Source organism: Chenopodium album, chromosome 12 (assembly GCF_948465745.1).
Source record: "Chenopodium album chromosome 12, dcCheAlbu1.1, whole genome shotgun sequence".
In the NCBI taxonomy this organism is placed as follows: Eukaryota; Viridiplantae; Streptophyta; class Magnoliopsida; order Caryophyllales; family Amaranthaceae; genus Chenopodium; species Chenopodium album.
The window spans coordinates 44,745,836-44,766,637 of NC_137845.1; the positions used below are offsets into that span (position 1 = coordinate 44,745,836).

General features: G+C 35.3%; 1 protein-coding gene across 1 annotated transcript; it reads right to left on the reverse strand.

Annotated features, from left to right (window-relative positions):
- Positions 1–3,582: 3,582 nt before the first annotated feature.
- Positions 3,583–8,055, reverse strand: LOC145572447 (uncharacterized). The gene is made up of 4 exons (XM_081631422.1): positions 7,961–8,055; positions 6,452–7,540; positions 5,118–5,195; positions 3,583–4,952 (listed from the first exon to the last, which is right to left on the reverse strand). The coding sequence occupies exons 2-4, from the start codon at positions 7,538–7,540 to the stop codon at positions 3,702–3,704; spliced, it is 2,418 nt and encodes an 805-aa protein (XP_081487548.1). The 5' UTR covers positions 7,961–8,055; the 3' UTR covers positions 3,583–3,701.
- Positions 8,056–20,802: the final 12,747 nt, after the last annotated feature.

Below are 20,802 nucleotides of genomic sequence, written 5' to 3' on the forward strand. Positions count from 1 at the left end.
TAAGTTTGGAAACATTTTATAAAAGGAAAGTTTTATTTAATTAATTAGTTTATTAAGTGGGGAGTTAATTTAGGAAGATTTTATTTTAGTAAAGTTTTATTAGGAAAAAGATTAGGATAGATTAAAAAAGGGAAAGTCCAGGTCAAGTGATCGGAATGCCTAGGTTGAGGCCGCTTCCGATCAGTTATATTAATGAGTAATTAATATTACAGCTTAATCTTGACTGAACCCTTCGGGTCACACCCAAGCAACTAACGATCCTACACGACGAATTAATTTAGAAGGAATAATGATTCGCTCGAGTAGTTAATATTTAGACGTCAAAAATCGAATTAGGAGCGTCGAAATCGAGCGTCGCAAGTCGAGTCGAATTAATTAAAGACGAGACGGTAAAATCAATAATTAATCAACAAGATTACCAAAATACCTCTAGCATCAGAATGCCCCGAGCAAACCGAGTGCTAGAGGCCAATGGTGCTAGCATACGCACCTCACCAAGGCAATGGTGCTTGGTGCGCATGGCTAGCTAGCAGCAGCAGCGCGCACCTTGGCCAGCACCCCGCAAGCATGCGTTGCTTGCTAGACCAAGGGCAGCAACAGCACGCACGGGCCAACAGCCCAGCCAGACACAAGGCCGCCAGCTGGGCACGCCTTGGTGCCCGGGCTGGGGTGCCACGTGGTGGCTGCTGATTGGGGCATGTGGTGCAAAGGGCCGGCTTTCTTGAAGGCCTTATGGATCAAGTTTGGTCCCCCCCCCCCCTTTCCCTTGTGGTCCTTACCTAACCCCTCCTCTAAATGTGCCACTTATTGATTAATTAGTTGTTGGCTATTTCTCACTTGAGTTTCCCTATAAATACCCAACTTGGGATTTGGGAAAACTCACTTGAGTAAGAGCTCAATTAGGCATCTCCACTTGAGAGAAAACCTATAAGCTCAATAATTACTCGGTTAGTCTTTTGGTGTGACTTGGCTAACCTCCAAATATTGGACCGGTCAGGTCGAGTTGTGGGTGGACTTTCGCTGGAGGTCTTTGCCATTTGTGAGGCTCGGCTTTTCTCAAGTAAGAGCTCCGTCCAGGTGAGAGAAGCACACTACAAGGGTAATTTAGTTTTTTCCTTATTCTTGTTATTTATGCATTTTGTTATATTAATTGTGATTTTGTTCTTAGGCTCAGGTTTATTTCCGCGGTGATTCGGACTCATCGAAACCCAACAGCGGTATCGGAGCCTTGCTCATTTATTTTTATAACAAATAATTTTCAAGGTGTTTTTAATGATTTATTTTTCTGGTTTATGTTACTAATTAGATTAGTAGCTCGGTTTTATTAATTTTAAACCCGTTTTAAAGCTGATTATGGCCCCTGAACCTAGATTTTCAACCAAAAAAACAGCGTTCTTGAAATGTTTTTTTCCCTTTAAGGCCTGTAAAAAAGGGCAAAATCTGACCAGAAATGCCTTTTTTTCGAGGGTTTTTCATTTTGACGAAAAATTTTAAATCTTTTAACCTTGAATCTTAATGGAATATTTATGGTGAATATGTATATGGTTCTTTCCTTAATGTTTCTACAATTTTTGACCTCTTTAAGCATGGTTACCTTGTAGTAATTAGTGCTTGAAAGATTGGTTAAATTTTTCACATAATTACAAATCCATTGCATTAAGTGTCAAAAATTTATTCTTTGAGGCTTCTAATAAGTACTATAGATCCAATCTTTAATTGTTTTAAGTGGTTGGAACTTTGAGTAACTAAATTCCATGAATTTTTGGTTGAACTTTTGATTTAATCATGTATTAAGTTGATTGGAATCATAAAGTTTGAATCTTGTGATTGAAATTTCATGTATCTTCATATTGGAAGATATAATTTTTCAAGGATTCACAAGTTAAAGTTGGAATCTTTATTTGAATTTTATGTTCATAATTCCAACTCTCCTTTATTTTGTCAAATCTCATGATTAATTAAATTAATTAAATTAATAGTGAGTATTGTGGAATTGCTATTCAATGATTGATAAAAAAAATTAAAAAAAATAAAAAATTAAAAAAAAAAGCAGAAATTCTACAATTATAATAACAAATCTTAATTTAATTGTTTTTCAATAGCTCAAACTTATAATTTCATAAATTGATAACATCTTACCGCAGAATTTGGTTCAATGGAGGAGAGAAGGCTCAGCATCAATGGTAAAGAAATAGAGAGCGGCAGGAGAGAGAAGAGAAAGTTTTTTCTTTTTTTTTTCGTATGAAAAGCATAATACTCAGATGAAATGAAAGAGGAAGAGCGTGAAAGAGGGAAAATGAATGGAAGAGAGGGAAATGAGGAGAAAAGAAATTTGGTGACTCGTCAAATGAAATGAAATTACACTCAAATGCAAGAAACCCAAACTCTTAACATTTTGCCAACCTTATGAACAATATTTTTCATTGACTATAGACTCACATCACTATTCCTTTCATGTTTGACAAGTTCCCTCTTTTTAATGGGTAGGGATAATATTGACAATTTTGACATTTTCTGCGAACTTGATCAAATCTTTAACAATAGGCTTCAAGCAGTTTCTCATTATGCCAGTTGTATAGAAAGCTCATGAAGGTAGAGTTTCTTCAGGATTCTTTGCACCTATGCAATTTCTTTTATGATTGGATTACTAACAGGGGCAAGAAGTCACAAACCAAACAACAATTGGAGCACTGAAAGAGAATCTTCAGCTTCTTAGTAGTGCCTGCCAAATATTACTCATTAGGACCTCGTGTCGCACTCAAGAGCAACATCCTTGGTTTAAGTAGAGGACATCAGGAACAAGTTGATTTCTGTATAAAACTAATTTTGAGAAAAAAGTCATTCAAATTTTTCTGGTGTTTAAGATGACAGAAGCTACCTTCTGGATTACCTAAAATACGTTACAGCAACATATGTTGACTTCATTATGAATCATCCTGACAGACTTTCTATGTTAGGTGGGGTTATCACCAAACTACTAGTATATAAGAAACAAAAGATGAGAAGTGTTGAAAGAAATTTCGAGAAAGTTGCCTACACCATTATAACAATTAGACTACACTAGAGTATAATCAGAATTCCAACTTGGCAAAGTTAATCATGGTTGTTAATTGTGAAAGGTTGTTGATTTATACCTTAAGAGCAGCTCCGGAACCAAAGAGCGCTTCTTCCTCAAAAACTTCAGCAGGACAAAGCTCATTAACTCATCTTTATCGCAGCTGTGGAAACAGATCCCCTTCTTTGTCTTGTTCGCCAAATCTAAGGAGATCTTCTCTTGTCTGGAACCAGCTTCTTCTCCCCTCAGATACACTTTTCCTGAGTCTCACTTGTAAAAATAACATAAAGTAAAATAAACACTCAATTTAACACTTCACACCGTAGCCCCATCTATTTCTGCTCTCCACATTTTTTCCTGATTTCCCCTTTTCATCAAAATTATCCCCGAGACCTGCTCATTTCGAACCTCACAGCAAAAAGTTTGGAGTTATAATTAAATAGTTAGCATGTTAAGCCACCTAAAAACCATCAAACACAAATATATTATGACAGCATGTATAGTTTAGATCAGAGGACACACGAGCGAGAAAAAACAACTTTTAGATTATAAAAATAGTCAACCAGCTTGTGCAATGCACATGCTTGATAAGCTTACATCTCAAAATTGGGCAAAGTTACACTAAATTGCCATAACAAACAAAAGATCAGTTTGGCTGCTGACAACCTCTTCCATTACCAAAGTGACCACCTCTGCGGTGAAATGGCTTCCTTTCTCGACCTCTTCCACCTCTGCCCAAAGATTGGCCCTGGTTGAACTGAGGAGAATCCCCATCATCACCGCGGAAATTAGTTGGGGGCTGGGAGTTACAGTTCTGCCCTTGCTGTGCAGGCAACTGTGAACCTGGGCCTTGAAGACCCACGTTTAGCGGAGCTTGATTGGAGAGATTTTGGCCGATCATCCCAACCCAAGGTGCATTTATCTGCCCTGCAGCAAAGTTCATAGGCCCAAGTGGTGTAGCACTATTTCCAGACACCAATTGACTAAGATCAAACGGCTGCTGACATAGTGCTGAATTTGTCATAGGCATCTGTGAAATATGCTGTTGTTGTTGCCATGGCATAGGTGATGCAGAAGCCACTTGAAGATTCTGAGGATGATTTTGTTGCATCCATGGCATACCCTGTAAATGAAAGCCACCAGGAAAAGCCATATTTTGCTGTTGGAATGGTATCCCATTCGCAAGTAAACCGTTTAATAGAAATCCAGCTTGTTGGAGTAGCTGAGGAGATGGAGTGGGCCCCCAAGGGAAAAACGGCCCCATTGGAGATGGGCCTAACTGGTAACCCTGATTTAAGGACGGTACATTAGGTCTGCCAGAGAACACTGGCCCAGTTGGAGAAGGGCCAAACTGATTCTTCTTGCTTGAGGATGATACATAGGACCCCATATGTTGTTGCATTTGCCTAGGCTGTGATGATTGAACTGTTGGGGATTGAGAGGCAGATGGTTGATCTTTTGTCCATGTTTTACCTCTGCTTCTGTTCTTCTTCTTGTTCCCAGGTCCCTGCCCTTGGTTACTACTGTTCCCTCTCTTTGACATCTTTAACAGTCTCTTGTATTCTGCCTCCTTCTCGTCGTCAGAGAAATCAAACTCGTCCAACACCTCTTCATCGTTCTCACCAGAAGCATCATATCCTTTCTGGTAAAGATTTTTGTCATTAAGAACATGCCCTACAAATTCCATAACAAAGCCAACTAAAGTGCCATTTTGGATACCAGAGGGAACTTCACTTTCTAAATTATATCTCACAATATAGTACGGGGTTTTGACAGGCCCAAATATTTCATCCACAATGCCTAGTGGCAACCTTCCCACAGCTATCCATAATATTGAGCCCTCATTAAGAGGATCATGCTTCTCTGACCCTTCAACAATAACTTGAGCACCTAAAACCTAACCAGTGATAAACAGAATCACAAATCTACAAGGTAAAAGTTGCCAGTGTTGAAGTTACCTCCATCACATCCAATATGAATACATCCATGAAAAGAAATTAAAAAAAAAAATTGACAAATCAAAGTCGTACTTAAAAAGTATAAAGATTAAATAGAAATTTACAGAGGAGACAACTCCAACAGGCAATATCTGATGGCATGGCTGTAGAGTAACATTTACTGGAGGCACTGGAGGAAGAGCCTGCATTAGGATCAACCCACTCGAGTTAGGAAAATGTAGAAGTAATGAAAGTAGCATTTTTCAACAAGCCAATTTGAGAGGATTAGGTAAATATGCAAATCAAGTGAACACTTAGCGGGATTAGATACTGTTCATTAACATTTGACATCCATAATCCAAACAATTGAATACGGGTCGGAAAGAGAGTAGGACAAGAAATCAAGATCTAGGCAACATCATACAATTGTTTGAGAGAAACCCAGAGAAACAATCCCTCGTGAAGGGAAAAGCACACAAGAAAATACAAGCTTTACCAGTCTCATGCATTCCTTAACTAATACTGAGTAGTTGACAAAATAAAGTGATTTTTTTAGAATTTACCAACTAATGAAACACACTTAACTAGATTTGATAACACAACCAACCAGATTTACAAACCGGTAAAAAGTCTACAAACATCTATATTACCTCAAAACCTACATATTAGAGCTAGTGGTCATGAATCAGTAATGGAGGACAACAACTACTCTATGCAGATCTGTCCTTGACAAGGTCTGAGTAGGTGATGCCATGATGCATGTTAAATAAATGATAGCATACAAAGTTTTCCTGTACCTCAAACTCAGCAGACAACAGAACCATAACAGCCAGCAATTGTTGGCAAATGAGAAAAACCTAATTCTGATCAATTATAGTCAGCTTTTCAAGGTTTTACAATACCTAAAATATGGCAGGGAAATAAGAGAAAGCTCGCTCAAATATTCACATGGATGTTAACTAAAAGATATCATACAGAGTGTGAAGTTTGAAAAGGTGACAAGCAGCTGTCCTAAATGACTAAATTCACCTTAGGGCCAACATAATTTTGTAAAGGTAACCTGAGGGATATAAAGGTCTGATCAGATACAACACTAATTAAACAAAGCACAATAAGGAAAACATAAAAATGATAAGTTTTTCAACAACAGCTACGTAGATGCTTGTGGGTGTCGCCGTGTCGTCCATCAACATGTACCTTTTTTGAAGCATAGAACAACTCCAACCCCTACCCACAATAAATTTATAGTAGAAGTTGCAGAAGAAAGGAATTGAAAGACATAGAAGTAAAGGCTATTCTTCTACCAAACAACAGATGATTTTTACTCATAAAAAGGATCTAACAGCATAAGCAAACAGCCTCAATGGAGATAAATTATCAATTCAGCACATACATAGAAAACTAGGCCAATAAATGCAAAAACAAAGAAAAATAAAGAGCATAAGTATTTTCTGATCACCTTCAGTTCATTCACAGACTTGATGGGTCCCTTTACTGTATCTTCATCTTCATCCGCAATCATATCTTCATCAAATATAAATTCCTCACTATTTTTGTCAGAATTATCATCGTCATCCTCCTCCTCCTTCTCATTGTTCTCAGACCAAGAAACCATATTCTCAGCATCGGAATCCAATATTTGACCTTCTTCCCTGTCAATTGTCTGCTTAATGTTCTCTTTCTTGATTTCAATTAACTTCTCTTTTTCTTTCAACCCCTCCTCCTCCTCCTCCTCCTCCTCCTCCTCCTCCTCCTCCTCCTCGTCACTTTCACTACTTGAGGACAATGCAGAAGATGATGATGAAGTCTCACACTCAGACTCTGAGTCTGAATCTTTGTTTTCATTGACAATGGGAGTATCCACTTTCTTCATGCCACTGCCAGCAACAACTAAACCTTCTTCATCGCCAACTAAAGTAACCTTCTCCAATCCTTCCTCAATCGAGCAATCCACACCCTCAATTTGTTGGCTACTTCTATCACCCAATATCCCAACACCAGACTCATCTCCACCTCCAACTAGAATCTTCGTGTCACCATCATGATCATCAGCATTCATTTCAGCAAGTTCAGAGCTACCCAAATCATCTTTCTTCACAAAACTATCCTTAATACAATCTTTAAATTCATCTAATTTCACCAAACTATAATCGCCACCTATTCCATCCTTACTACCCATATGCTCATCAGAGCCACGACATTCAACCTTCATGGACACATGCTTCTCCAAGCCATCCATACCTTGAACAGAATCAACCGCACTATTACCAATTCTGTTCTCCAAACGACCTTCTAAACAAATCCCACTTCCAACTTCAGCTGTACTAGACTGTGCATTATCAGGGCCTTGCATTTCTTCTACCCAATCCTTAATTGAATCAAAATCAAGAAAAGGCTCAACAGAAGCGAGAGGAAACCCGCCAAATTCAGATGAATAACCCACAAAATCAAACCTTAAATTTTCTGGGGAATTCAAAGTTTTAAGCTTTTGTTGATTAGCACCACTTTCTTCCTCCTGTTTCGAAGACTCTCGAATAAAACCTACCATCTCCAAGAACACATACCGAGTTAGTTTATAACAACAACGATGACAGCAACAACAACAACAATAACAACAACAATAGGATTAAAGTTGAAATTAAACCATCAAAAGTAAACCCCAGAAGCTTAAACCCTTCAAAGCAAGCAGGCAGGGCAGGAGGGAAAACAGGTGCAGTTCATAGTTGAATCCTAACATTAAAGGGTTGTGCAGTACATTAGCAACCAAATTTGATTCAATTATCTCGAAAAATCACATAATTTTAGGGATATTTGATTCAATAATCAAGGCAGGCTCATAATTTCCTTTTCTTTTGGTTATCTTAGAATTCAGAACCAATAGTTTAGATTTTCGAACCCTACACTTAATGCACTGACAATTACATTAGATAGTGAAGTTGATATGATGATAACAAAAACAACAAATTACCTCAGAAGCTGCTTCGTGGAGGACACAAGTATTAGATTCAACGGAGAACGTCGCACTGCGCTTCAATGGAGAACGTTGAGAGAGGTAAGGGCGTATGACCCGCCACAGCTAAAATGGGTTAGATCCGTCTAATAAAAATGGAGCGCGTTTTTATACGATCGTTTAATTCTGGGGTAGAGCGTATTAGTTTCCTTCTATCCTTTCATTTCTCAAATATTTCGTAGATTCATGCTTTAGATGTCGATAATAATCCTATTACAATTAGGGGTGTACATAAACAGGACCGGACCTGAAAACCGACCTGACCCGGACCTGTTGGGACCGGACCTGACCCGGACCTGTAGATTCAGGTCCGGTCCCGGTCCTTGAAAATCAAGGTTTCCGGTCCTGGTCCGGATCAGGTCCAAACCCGGGGTTTTCAGGTCCGGACCTGAAACCCGGTAAAATTGTGTTTTTAAAAATATATAAAAAAAAAGTTTCTTTTTTTTCTCAAAAATCAAAACAAATCAGTTCATTTCTAAACCTAGGTCCCTAACTCTCATAGCTATCTCCGCCTCTCAAGCTCTCAGCCAACATCACTCCCCTCAGGCGACAACCAGCCAGACACCAGACACCAGGCAGGCCACCGCCCACCAGGAACCAGTGCGAAAACCGCTCTACACGCTACATAAGCCACCGCACGCGAACTCCACGGCCACCAGATCGCGCGATTGTAAAGACCACGGCCACCAGATTGCGCGGCTCCAAGGTCCACGACCACCAGAACGCACGGCTCCAGCAGTCCGGCGATCGCGACCACGAGATAGCGTGATTCCGGCGACCTAGATCTGGGCTAAGTTTCTGCACTTCTGCTGCTTGCTAACTGCTTCGGTGCTTCCTGATAATTTTTATTTTTTTTTATTTATTTTTTTATTTTTTTTTAAGTTGAATCTGAAATTATTTGTTCTTGAAGAAGAACAATCTCCAATTAATATTAAACATCAATATTAACCAGTTGAAATTGGTTAACATGTATTATTTTTTTTTTCAAATTGATTTTTTTTAAGTAAAAAAAAGAAGCAGGTCCAATCAGGTCCAAAACCGGATCGGACCTGTTTTTTCAGGTCTGGTCCGGAACCGGACCTGTTGATTTAGGTCCGGTCCCCGGTCCTCGAAAAATAGAGATTCAGGTCCCGGTCCTAACAGGTCCGGTCCAGGTCCGGTCCGGTTTTGGACCGGTGTACAGCCCTAATTACAATAAATCAAACTAATAAGAATGGAGTAATGATAAGAAAATTCGATTTGTAACATCTATTACTCTAGCTATATTGCTCAAACAAGCTTTAAGTCTCGTGCAACGCATAATGAATTACAATGCTAATTTAATAATACTTTACGTAAATAAAGGTATACAATTTTTTTTTATAAAAAATAAAGTTTAAGGTCTATAAAGTTTTATATTAAAAAAATATAAATTTTGATTAATACCCGTGCTGTTATATATTAATAGAAACACAAAGTATTGGGTGCGGCAAGTCGCACCCAATGTTTCGTCAATCGAGACTCAAGAAAGTATCATATCACCTCATCTTTTTGCGGTGAAAAACAAGTTTTCACCCGATGAAAAGTTGGTGGTGGTTACAGCGAAGGAGAGCAGCGAGGTCATCCATGGCGGAAGAGAGAGAAAGCTTGAGATTCTTGGATTTTTTTAAAAAATGCCCAAAAATCGAATTAGAGCTTTTTTATGTGATGTATAATTGTTGAAATTGATTGTCCCATATGATTGTATGTTGGATTGTGAGCGTTTTGATAACATATGCATGTATTTTGGTTGAGAAATGAACAAGTTATGTTATGCCCATGACCTTAGTACGAGAAATTCAATGGAGGTTCCACCATTGTTATACATATTATCAAACAAATTATACATATCTTCAAACAAGTTATACATATCCTCCATTGGCCGGATGATATCCTCTATTGTCTATATGATATCATGGTTGGATGATATCCTCTATTAGCTTTATCATATCGTTTATGATTGTGACTATGATATCCTTTATTGGCTTGATGGTATCCTCTATTGGTTATATGATATCATGGTTGGATGACATCCTCTATTAGCTATATGATATCGTTTATGATTGTGTCTATGATATTCTTTATTGGCTGGATGATATCCTCTATTGGCTATATGATAGAGGATATCATCTAGCCAATAGAGAATATCATCTAGCTAGTAGAAATAGCATCCAGTCAATAAAGGATACCATATAGTCAATAAAGGATATTATCCAACCAATAGAGGATATCGTTCAGCTGGTAGAAATATCATCCAGCCAATAAAGGATATCATATAGAAAATAAAGGATATCATCCAATTAGTAGAGGATATCATCTAGCCAATAGAAATATCATCCATCCAATAGAGGATATCATCCACTCAATAGAAGATATCATCTCGCCAATTGAGGATATCAAAAATCTGCATTTTGTCAGTCCGGACTGATGAAACATTTCGTCAGTCGTACTGATACAATACCTTCTCTAATAGAAATATAGTATATGTTACTAAAATAATTTTTCTCTTTAAAATTGAAATAAAGTTTACTTCATAAATAGTAAAGTGAAACAAAGAAAAAATTGATAATATTATATGAATCTTAGATAATAGTATTATTTTGTAATCAATATGTTCATATTTTTTTAATAAAATACATAAAAGATATGTAAAAATATTCCAATGGATTGTATATGGAAAGAATATGGTTGTCAATCGGGAAAGAATATATAATGGGTTATAAATAGTTTTTTTGAAGTTTTAAAAAAAATGGAGGGAAATTTTTTAACCAGTAAATGACATGCGTCATTTTTGGTTTTGCTTTTAGTATAAACAAAATTTATTGATGATTGATTTTAGTTGAATTCAAATTTGTTATGGACTATATCGATCTTGACGTTTTGAATTCATGAGAGGTTTAAAGTCTACAAGTGGACTTCTACTATTTTATGTTTCAATTCATTATCTTTCATATTTAAGGCAATTGTTTATTTTACCCATTAAATTACGAAGTAGAGTACATGTGGAATAATTTGATTATTCTATGAGTATTACATGGAGTACTTATTAGACTTAATATATATGATTAAAACTATGACCAAGGTATATCAATGCTTATCCAATATGATGAATAGAGTTCAACTTGCATAACATAATTAATTGTTCCTTTCACTTTGTTAAAATTTATATGAGGGTTATATAATTACCTCTAATAGTTAGAGGTTTTACAAAGCCAAATAATAGGGTATCATCATCACTGGGACACTAATAAACATGCTTCAACCATGATGCAACAAAAATTGGATTTTTGCTGCAGGAATAGTTAGAGGTTTTACAAAGCCAAATAGTAGGGTATCATCATCACTGGGACACTAATAAACATGCTTCACTCATGATGCAACAAAAATTGGATTTTTGCTCCATGTTCCTGCCTGTCTCATACTAGAGTACTAATCCACGAGATAAGGCTACGAGAATAGAGAAAGAGACAGAGGATTTGAGGCAATACTTGAGAAAGAAAGAGGTCGAAATCATGATAATAGACTATTTTTAGTGTTTAATTGTAGAAGACACATAGAGGCCAAAGAGGAGGGAAATTAAGATAAATTAGGAATGTGTAAATTAATGAAGAAAGAAAAAGGGTGAGAGACATCGGGAAAGGAGAAAGAGATGGTGAACATTTAGAAGACCATCTTTTAGAATGTAATCAAGAGAAGAAATAAAGAGTACTTTTCAAAAAGATTCTAAAATCTATAAACCCAATAAGTCCAAGGAGAGGAAAGCAACAGAGAAAGGAGGAGAGAGGGAGGGATACGCGAATAAGGAATTAACTTTGTAAATTGTGCAAAAATAGATTTGGAAGGAAGGAGAGAGATGGAGAGATGGTCGCTATAAATATATAATTTTAAAAGTGTCGTACTCTCTTTGTTTCTAAAAAATTCCTCCCATGTTTAACTTTTTCCTTTTATTATTAATATATTACTTTTACCATAGTTTTTCCTTAAAAACAATTCTTTGATATGAATATTAATAAACTGCTCATTGAGACGAATAGATAAATTTCTACATGACCATTATATGTTTAATAGTTTAGAAGATTTTCTCATCTTATAAATAATTCCAAGATTTCAATTGATCAAATAGAATGTGATTACCTGACAATGCTATCGATTGGTTACATACGAAGGCCATATTCAAGTATGTAACACCCTAGAACTTCCTTTACTTTAAAATACCTATTTTGCCCTTTTTAATATACGAAATAGGAAAATCTAAGACATTACCGACAACGAGAAAACAGCTAAGGCAATTATCAAAGACACACAGCAAAAAACTATCTTTAAAACCATTCAAAACAAGTCAACTAAAAAGTCAAACCAACACAAAGTCAACCTACAACTTGGAACCATTGTAGGCCCTTATTAAAACCGAAACAATACTCAAAACCTTTGTGTTAGTCTCACAAGCATAATATAATATAATATTCAAAGCATTTAAACCACATCATATCCCTATGCAAACTAAGCATGATTCGCTTTTCACTCATGCCCATCATGAATATCCTTCATCACCTAAAAAGTTCCTCTTTACTTGTCCCCACTACTCACCATTAGAAATGGGTCGTCATAGGGCCAAGATAAAGACAAGGCCAAACAAACATACAAACACACAATCAGCAATGCTGAGTACATAAGCGTAAATAAAACACACTAACATGTTTTATTCCTATCAACATACAACTTACCTTGTTGCACCTGTATACAAGCATACAACACAAATCACAACAACTAAATAAATACAATTGCTCTTTCAATTTGATTACGCATCGAATGGTTTTCAACCAAATCCCTGCCCCAAAAAAATTGAGGTAAACTACACCGGGAGCTAACTGAGTAGGCAAATGTCACATAAAGTGACAGACGTCCTGCGCATAATAAAAATAAAGGAAAATACAACGTCATGTACTTCTAGTAGAAGTTATTGTCAAATATAAAGTCGCATAACTCTCCCCATATGTTTATACTCGAGGTATATACGTTCCAAGAGTTTTGGTGCGTAATCTCTTTTGTTTTACGTTGTTTACATATTATTAGACTTGGTGATGACTCTCAACCATAACACAATCCAACATTATAATCATTCAAGCAAACAAGCATACCAATTTAATTCTTGAACAATTAGTGACCACAAAATTTTTAATGTTGAACCCTTTTTAATTTACCTCAATGTCAAAGACACCTTAAACGTATAATGCGCTACAAATCCTATCCCTCGGTGTTAGAAACACCTTAAGTGCACATAGGCACCTGTAGGGAATATTACAAGCATTACCCCAAACTTGAACCCCAATGTGATCATACACTTAAGCATGGTGGCGTCCAAAGGGAAGGAAGCTAGAGCAAAAGAGTCGCCAACAAGTTTTAGGAACTTGTAAACCGTTCACAGGGTGAAGGTTACACCCCTTAACTATCCATGAGATCATCAACTCCAATAGGTCTGGAACCAAGACTGGTGTTCGGGGATGAGGGTACAAATCCAACCTAAAAGAGATTGAACCTGCCCTAAATAGGCCTCTACTTTATTCCTCTCGTATTCATGTGCGCTTTCCGACTAACATGCAATCCATATATAAATTAACACTAAACCTGTTTATCTATGTTGGTTGAATTTAATGCACAAATAAAACTATTATTGGCGATCACTTGAATTATAATCAAATTAACCCTAAACAAGATTATTAATTATCTTATTAAGCGTGATTACAAGTACAAATTCCCTTTAAACATGCATAAAAGGTGTGATCAAGCAATAACAATAATAATACATCAAGCAACATAATAACAATCATCATAATTACAATCATAATCATAATAACAATAATAATCATAACCATAATCATATCAACGCTAAAGCATAATAGCAAGATCCTAGGCATGATACTAACAAGATTAATAACAAACCATAGCACGTCACTAAACATCAAAGATCAAAGCTTTAGCCCTAATATGATACTAACATGATATTAGGAAAGAAAATAGGAAGCATCCTAGAAATCATAATTGATATAAGCAAATTACCCTAAATATCATACTAAAGAAAGCATCCTAACATGATACTAGGAACCAAAATAACAATCTTAACACGATTTCTATATCATAAGATCAATTAAACAATTAAAGTACTTACTTGGATGCCTCGTATCTCTTTCTAACAACAAAATACACGCGTTAGTAACTTCAAGGAAAAGAAATAAATCAAACAATTAAATTAAATAATGGAAATAGAGTTTTGGGACCAAACCCTCTGAAATTATAACCTTTCACATCTAGGGCGAAGGCAACTTCGAACTTGGAAAGGTGTGTCTAGTGCTAATGTATGAGGAATTGTGTTTGAGGGAAGGTTTAGAAAAAGAATAGAGTGAGAGAAAGAAAGCTTCTAGCTTTAGAGAGAGAAAGAAAGAGATGATGATTGTTGATTGTAGATGATTCAAAAAAGGGGAGATATGACCTCTATTTATAGGAAAAAAGAGAGTCGAAGAATAAGAAAAGAATCCGAATTCGAATCGAAATAAAACTCGTCGGTCAGAAGTTTTTGCGAATTTTGTTTTTATCATAACTTTTCATCCATAAGTCTAAATAAGGCATATAATATGTCGTTGGAAAGCTCTTGAAGTCTACTTTCCAACCCAATTAGAATTAGATTAAAATATTTTGTAGATAAAAAGATATGGCCGAAATAGTGGGACGGTGTCAGTTTTTGATAGAGTTTCGTATTCCTTTCATATCTTTTTCGTTATAGCTCGGAATTAATAATATAATATATCATTGGAAATATAATTTTAAGATCTATCCAACCATATAAGATTTGGATAAAAATTATGAGGAACGAAAATAATATTTGACTGTCTTTGGACATCTTTAAATTCGAATAGAATTGGGATTTTAAAAAGGAAAGTTTTTATTCAATTTCAAACTCTTTGATTTTATCTTTTCAAAAAGGATAATTAAGATCTTGTAGAAACTTATGGAAGCTTCTAATAAATCCTAATTAGTTTAGGAATAGGATTAAACCTTTGGACCCTCCACATGATCATTGGGCCGTAGGTAAGATCCGGTTTGAGCCCAGTTTAGTATTTTGGCCATAATTTCCTCATTATTCATCGGAATTGGGCTTATAATATATCGTTGGAAAGGTCTTTTCAACCCCATCCAACTACACTATTATTGGACCCATATCATGGACCAAACTAAACTGGACTGCACGTTTTTCATAAAATAGAGTAAGAAAAGAAATATTTTAATAAAAACATCCTCATCACTAGACTTTCCACACTTTCACCTCGTTCGATAATCAAATGACGTGAAAGGTACTCATCACTGGGTTTGGTTTTGGGGAGACACATTTGGGTGTCTACAGCACCGCAATATAATTTATTCTTGTGTACTAAGACACTTGATCGCTCAATTCCCATGCTTAAAGCATCGATAAAAATTAGGAAATTTTGACTTCTACCACCAAAAAAAATCAAAAAATTGTTTTTTATATCCAAAACTTCTAAAACTTTTATTTTACCACAAAAAAAATTCTAAAAATTGTTTTTTACCACCTAACGTCAAGAAAACCGTTAAATCTAACAGTTAAAAAAAAATTTGTTCGAATTTCGTGCGCAAAACATGTTCTTTATAGTTTTAGGGGGGCATTTTGGCCCTATGGATCCAAGTTGAGGTCAAAATTGACAAAAAATGATCGAAAATGCCTCATTTGCGTGTTTTACGCAAATTGAGGTATTTTTAACACGTAAAACGAGACATTTTGATAATTTTTTTTAGCTCTGACCTCAAATTGGATCTGTAGGGACAAAATGCCCCCCAAAACCCCTAGAGAGCATGTGTTTGACGCGAAAATCGAAGAATTTAAAAAATCCCGTTAGGTTTTTGACGACAGGTGGTAAAAAATAATTTTTTATTTTTTATTTGGTGGTAAAATAAAAGTTTTAGAAGTTTTGGTGGTAAAAAAACAATTTTTTGATTTTTTTTTGGTGGTAAAAGTCAAAAAATCCTAAAAATTATACTTCCTCAGTTCTATTAATATTGCAATAATGGATTTTTTACACTATTCATCATTCTTGTTTGACCATATAATATGATTTATAAGTTAAGCAAAATATAGTTATGTGGGATCTTGTTAGATTCGTCTCATAAAATACTTTCACAATATTAACTTTTATAACTTTTACTCTTACACAAGTATAGATATTTAGCATATAAAACGTGATTTGGGATGCGTAATTTCATCCTTGTTGCAATATTAATAGAACGGAGGAAGTATGAACCATAATAAAATTCCCTTTCTATATTCCAAACCAAATTAAACATTTAGTTTAATTAAACATGCTCTTAATAATTCCAATAATAAAAGTGTGGTTTATATTCAACATGCCAATATAATTAATTTCAATCATCAATTCACCTCAAATAATCCATACTTCACAGTTCAATCACCAACATCAATCCAATCAACAATTCCAATTAATGTCTATCATGATACTACCTTGGAATTAATTAATCAAAGCCTAACATGCTTCTATATACTCAAATAATTACCAAGTATGTGAACGTACCTTGAATATGATCTCAAAATCACCACGACTAAATGAAATCACTCACTTGGAATTAAACTACAACCTAAATTTACAAAGAGACATTAATACCGGGGATACCCTAGTTTCTCATAGTGAGAAACAAAATTTGTTTCTCACATGGAATTTTCATAAATAAACCAACACCTTTATTCAACTTTTTTCAATTGTGGAGCCCATTATAGTGAAAAAGTTGTTGATTTATTCATGAAAATGCCCCTATGAGAAACAAATTTCGTTTCTCAATATGAGAAACAGGGAATTTTCCATTAATACCTACTCAATATAAATTTCCAGCAATATATATACTCTTTAAATCACCCATAAACCCTCTAAAACAAGCTAAAAATTAATTTAGAACTCTTACTTTTATTCCCAATTAATGGGTAATCAAAAATTCTTTTAAGAAACATAACTATAGCTTATATACAAAAATTCCAGCTTTATTAAAACATATAAAATTAAGGAAAAATTAGAAAATAACACCCAAAAATTGTCACGATTTTGATAATAACACCACCCAAAAAAAAAACTATTATTATAACACCACAAAAAAAACCAAAAATTTGGTTTCACCACCACTTAACTTTGCCATCCAAAAAAACCGTTAAGTGGGCCCCACACAGTACACGTGTCACTCAACTATTGGATTAAAAAATTAAAAAAATAAAAAAAAAAAGAAAACCCCTACAATCCTAACCCAGCCACCACCACCACCACCACCACCACCACCGACGCCAGTTTCCACCGCCGTTAACTCGACCCTACCACGGCCGGCACCCCAACCCAACCCCCTACCGCTGTCTCCTAGACCTGTAATCGTCGCCGAACTACCCAGACTGCAACCCAAACCAGCCCAGCCCCCATCATCGTCTCTCCGACCCAAATCCATCGCCAAACCACCCAAACCCAACCCTAACTAGCCCAGCCACCGTACTCCTCTAACCAACCCCACCAAAAGTCGCCGCCAAATCATAGAAACCCCGACCCACCCATACCCAAAACCACTAATCGCCCTACTCCTCTCACCCACACCTTGAACCAAATCGGGGGTGGTTTATTTCGTGGGTACGTTAGGGCTGATTTCGACAGTCCAAGGGTGGTCAGCTGGCTGGTTTTGTGGGTCGAGGGTGGTCGGTTGGGATTGGTTGACGGCGGTGGAGCTGGGTTGGAGAACGGCGGTGCCGGTGGTGGCTGAGTATTTAAAGGGTTTTCCTTTTTTATTTTTAAAATTTTCTTTTTTTTTTGTTTTTTTAATTTATTTTAATCCAATGCATAATTGCCACGTGTACAATGTGGGACCCACTAACGGTTTTTTGGATGGAAAAGTTAAGTGGTGGTGAAACCAAATTTTTGGTTTTTTATGTGGTGTTATAATAAAAGTTTTTTTTTTGGTGGTGTTATTATCAAAATCGTGACAATTTTTGGGTGTTATTTTCTAATTTTTCCTAAAATTAATGTAATTATGTTATAAAACACTTATTTCAATAATTTCAATCATCCATAATCAATTTCCATCAATATACATTAATATAGAAATCTAGGGTTTTCAATTAGGGGCTTTTTAATTTAATAATTGAATTTGAAAATTATATGCAAAATACATATAATCAAACATCATAAAAATCATCACAAAACCCAAAAATAATAATTGAATCCAAGCTTGAATAATTTAAAACAACAAAAGAAGAATTTATTTATACAAAACACACGCACAACAAGGGGGAGAAGGGAGGGTGGCTGGCGCCACCTCTCACGACTATTGATGCTGCCGGCTGTGGTGGTGGTGGCAGCTGGCCACCATGATGTGTGTGGTGGTGGTGTGTGAAAAAAAGGGGAGGGGGAAAAATAAGGGAGAGAGAAATAAGAGCAGAGAGAGAGAGAGTTACCTTTGGGTATTTTCCACCTTGGGTAAAGTTCAATTTGCCCACGTGATGGGTATTTATACCATCTCTCTAAAACCCTCCTAAGCTTAAATTCCCTTGCTACCCTTAATAATCCCTTCTCCTATTCAAACTAGTATTTTGACTTTCCTTAAATACCACTTACTTTAAATTCTTTTTTATAAAATAATATGCCCTAAAATTTTTAAATTATAAATAAAATATTTCCAAAATTAGTAAATAAATAAAATGGACCTTTAATTAAAATTAAAACTTTTTAAATTAATAAAACATCATAAATAATTCATTTCAACTTATTTAAATACTTTAGGAAATACTTATTCAAATTAAAATAGTATAAAAATACAGGGCATTACAAAGTAATTACAACAACTTTGACACACAAAAAAGTCTTGACATATTTACACGTCTAAATTAGTTATCTTAGAAATACATATATAACCAAACGACCAGCGTATGGTCCAAGATACTCTACTAGCCTAAACTCGATAAGAATTTTTTTCATAATACATTACAAGAATAAACTATTAAGTATTTATAGTATAGTTAACAAAAAGCTTTAAGAGTGGTTGTTCAGCTAATATAACTTATAATTATCGTGAACTTAATGATTTATTTAGAATAATTATCAACAACATTTTTTCTAAATAACTTTATGCGAATATTATGAATAAAATTGTTCATCCAATATATTTTATAACTATCAAAAGCTTATTGATTAACTTGCTTGCGCGTAATAAACATGCATCAAAAGCATTTTCACTAAATATTTTTTGCTACATGTTATGTGTGTTTTAAATCAAAGTGCATATATTAAACATTTGTATACCTTAAATACCGCTCTATTGATATAAAAAAAAATTACACACTCTATACTTCCCGTTCAATTTCACGAAGTTGCAGGCGCTCCCACAACTAGTAATATATAAATCGAAACAAACTAAATAAAATTAAAGAAAATAAATAAAATTGAATTTAGATTGAAACCCTCAGGGCTTATGATCAACCTTTCACGCCGTGAACCTCCTATAGAGCTTTTATTTGGGTGAAGTATTAATGTCTAGGAGCACTTGAAGGAGGAATTTTGAAAGGTTTTGAAAGATGGAAGATTAAGAGAATAAGAGTATTAAAGAGAAGCTAGGTGAGTAGAAAAACGGTTTTTTGTAACCTCGAAAGGATACGGTATTATGTAAATTAAACGAAAAAGATAGAAATTACATCGCCAAAACAACAAAACCACCGCACCACATCAGCCATTGCCATGTCACGGCATTTCTTTCGCTTCACTTATTTGGTGCGCCGTCGCAAAATTCCAGTTTTCTTGTGGGTTTTGTTTTTAATCATAACTTTTGGTACCAATATCGGATTAAGGCAAATACTATATCATCGGAAAGTTCTGAAATTCTACTTTTCAACCCAATTAAAATCAGATCAATTTTTTTTCTATATCAAAAGATATTGTCAAAATAGTGTAAGGGTGTCGGTTTTGGATAGAGTTGTGTATTTCGATCATATCTTTATCGTTATAGCTTGGATTTGGGCTTATGATATATCATTTGAAAGCTTATTTCAAGGGATAACTATGTAAAATTTGGATAAAATTTATGACGTACGAAAGCCAGATTTTCTCGGTTTTGGAACTGCAATTATGAAAAGATGAAATTGGGCTAAGATATGTGGATTTTGGGCTAAGAAAAGTTTTTGAGCTATTGAAATGGATCGAATTTCTTATGAAATGATAGAAAATGGAAAGGGCATGGATTTTTAAGCAAGAATCAGGTTTCCTTTTGTTCAATATTCTACTCGAACCAAATGGCGATGAAAGGTTTTATGTTTTGATCGGGGAGACATTTTTAGGTGTCTACAATAGCTTTATGAGATTGCTCCAAGATAAGATATTTAAGGTTACAACTTGGTAAAGATTCAATATTTTTGGCCTCACATGAAACATCTTACAAACCAGAAATTTTTTCATCTTTGTCTTAAAAAATTACCCTTTGTGACCCAAGAAAATTTAAGAGTTTCTTGATGTTACTTTCAGTCGCCTCATCACTTACGTCCATTTTTGCATTTATTTTCTTGAATTAATCCATCAAGGCTGCAAACATCCTTTAATTCTCCATGGTTGATTCAACCTAACAAGGAAGATTAGGCTCGTCAAAAGTTTAGTGTTGCTGCAAATTCGTTACTTAGCAAATTTTCACGAAAATTATAAGATGAAAGTTCAATGTTAGATTCCAATGAAAGAATTAAATCACAC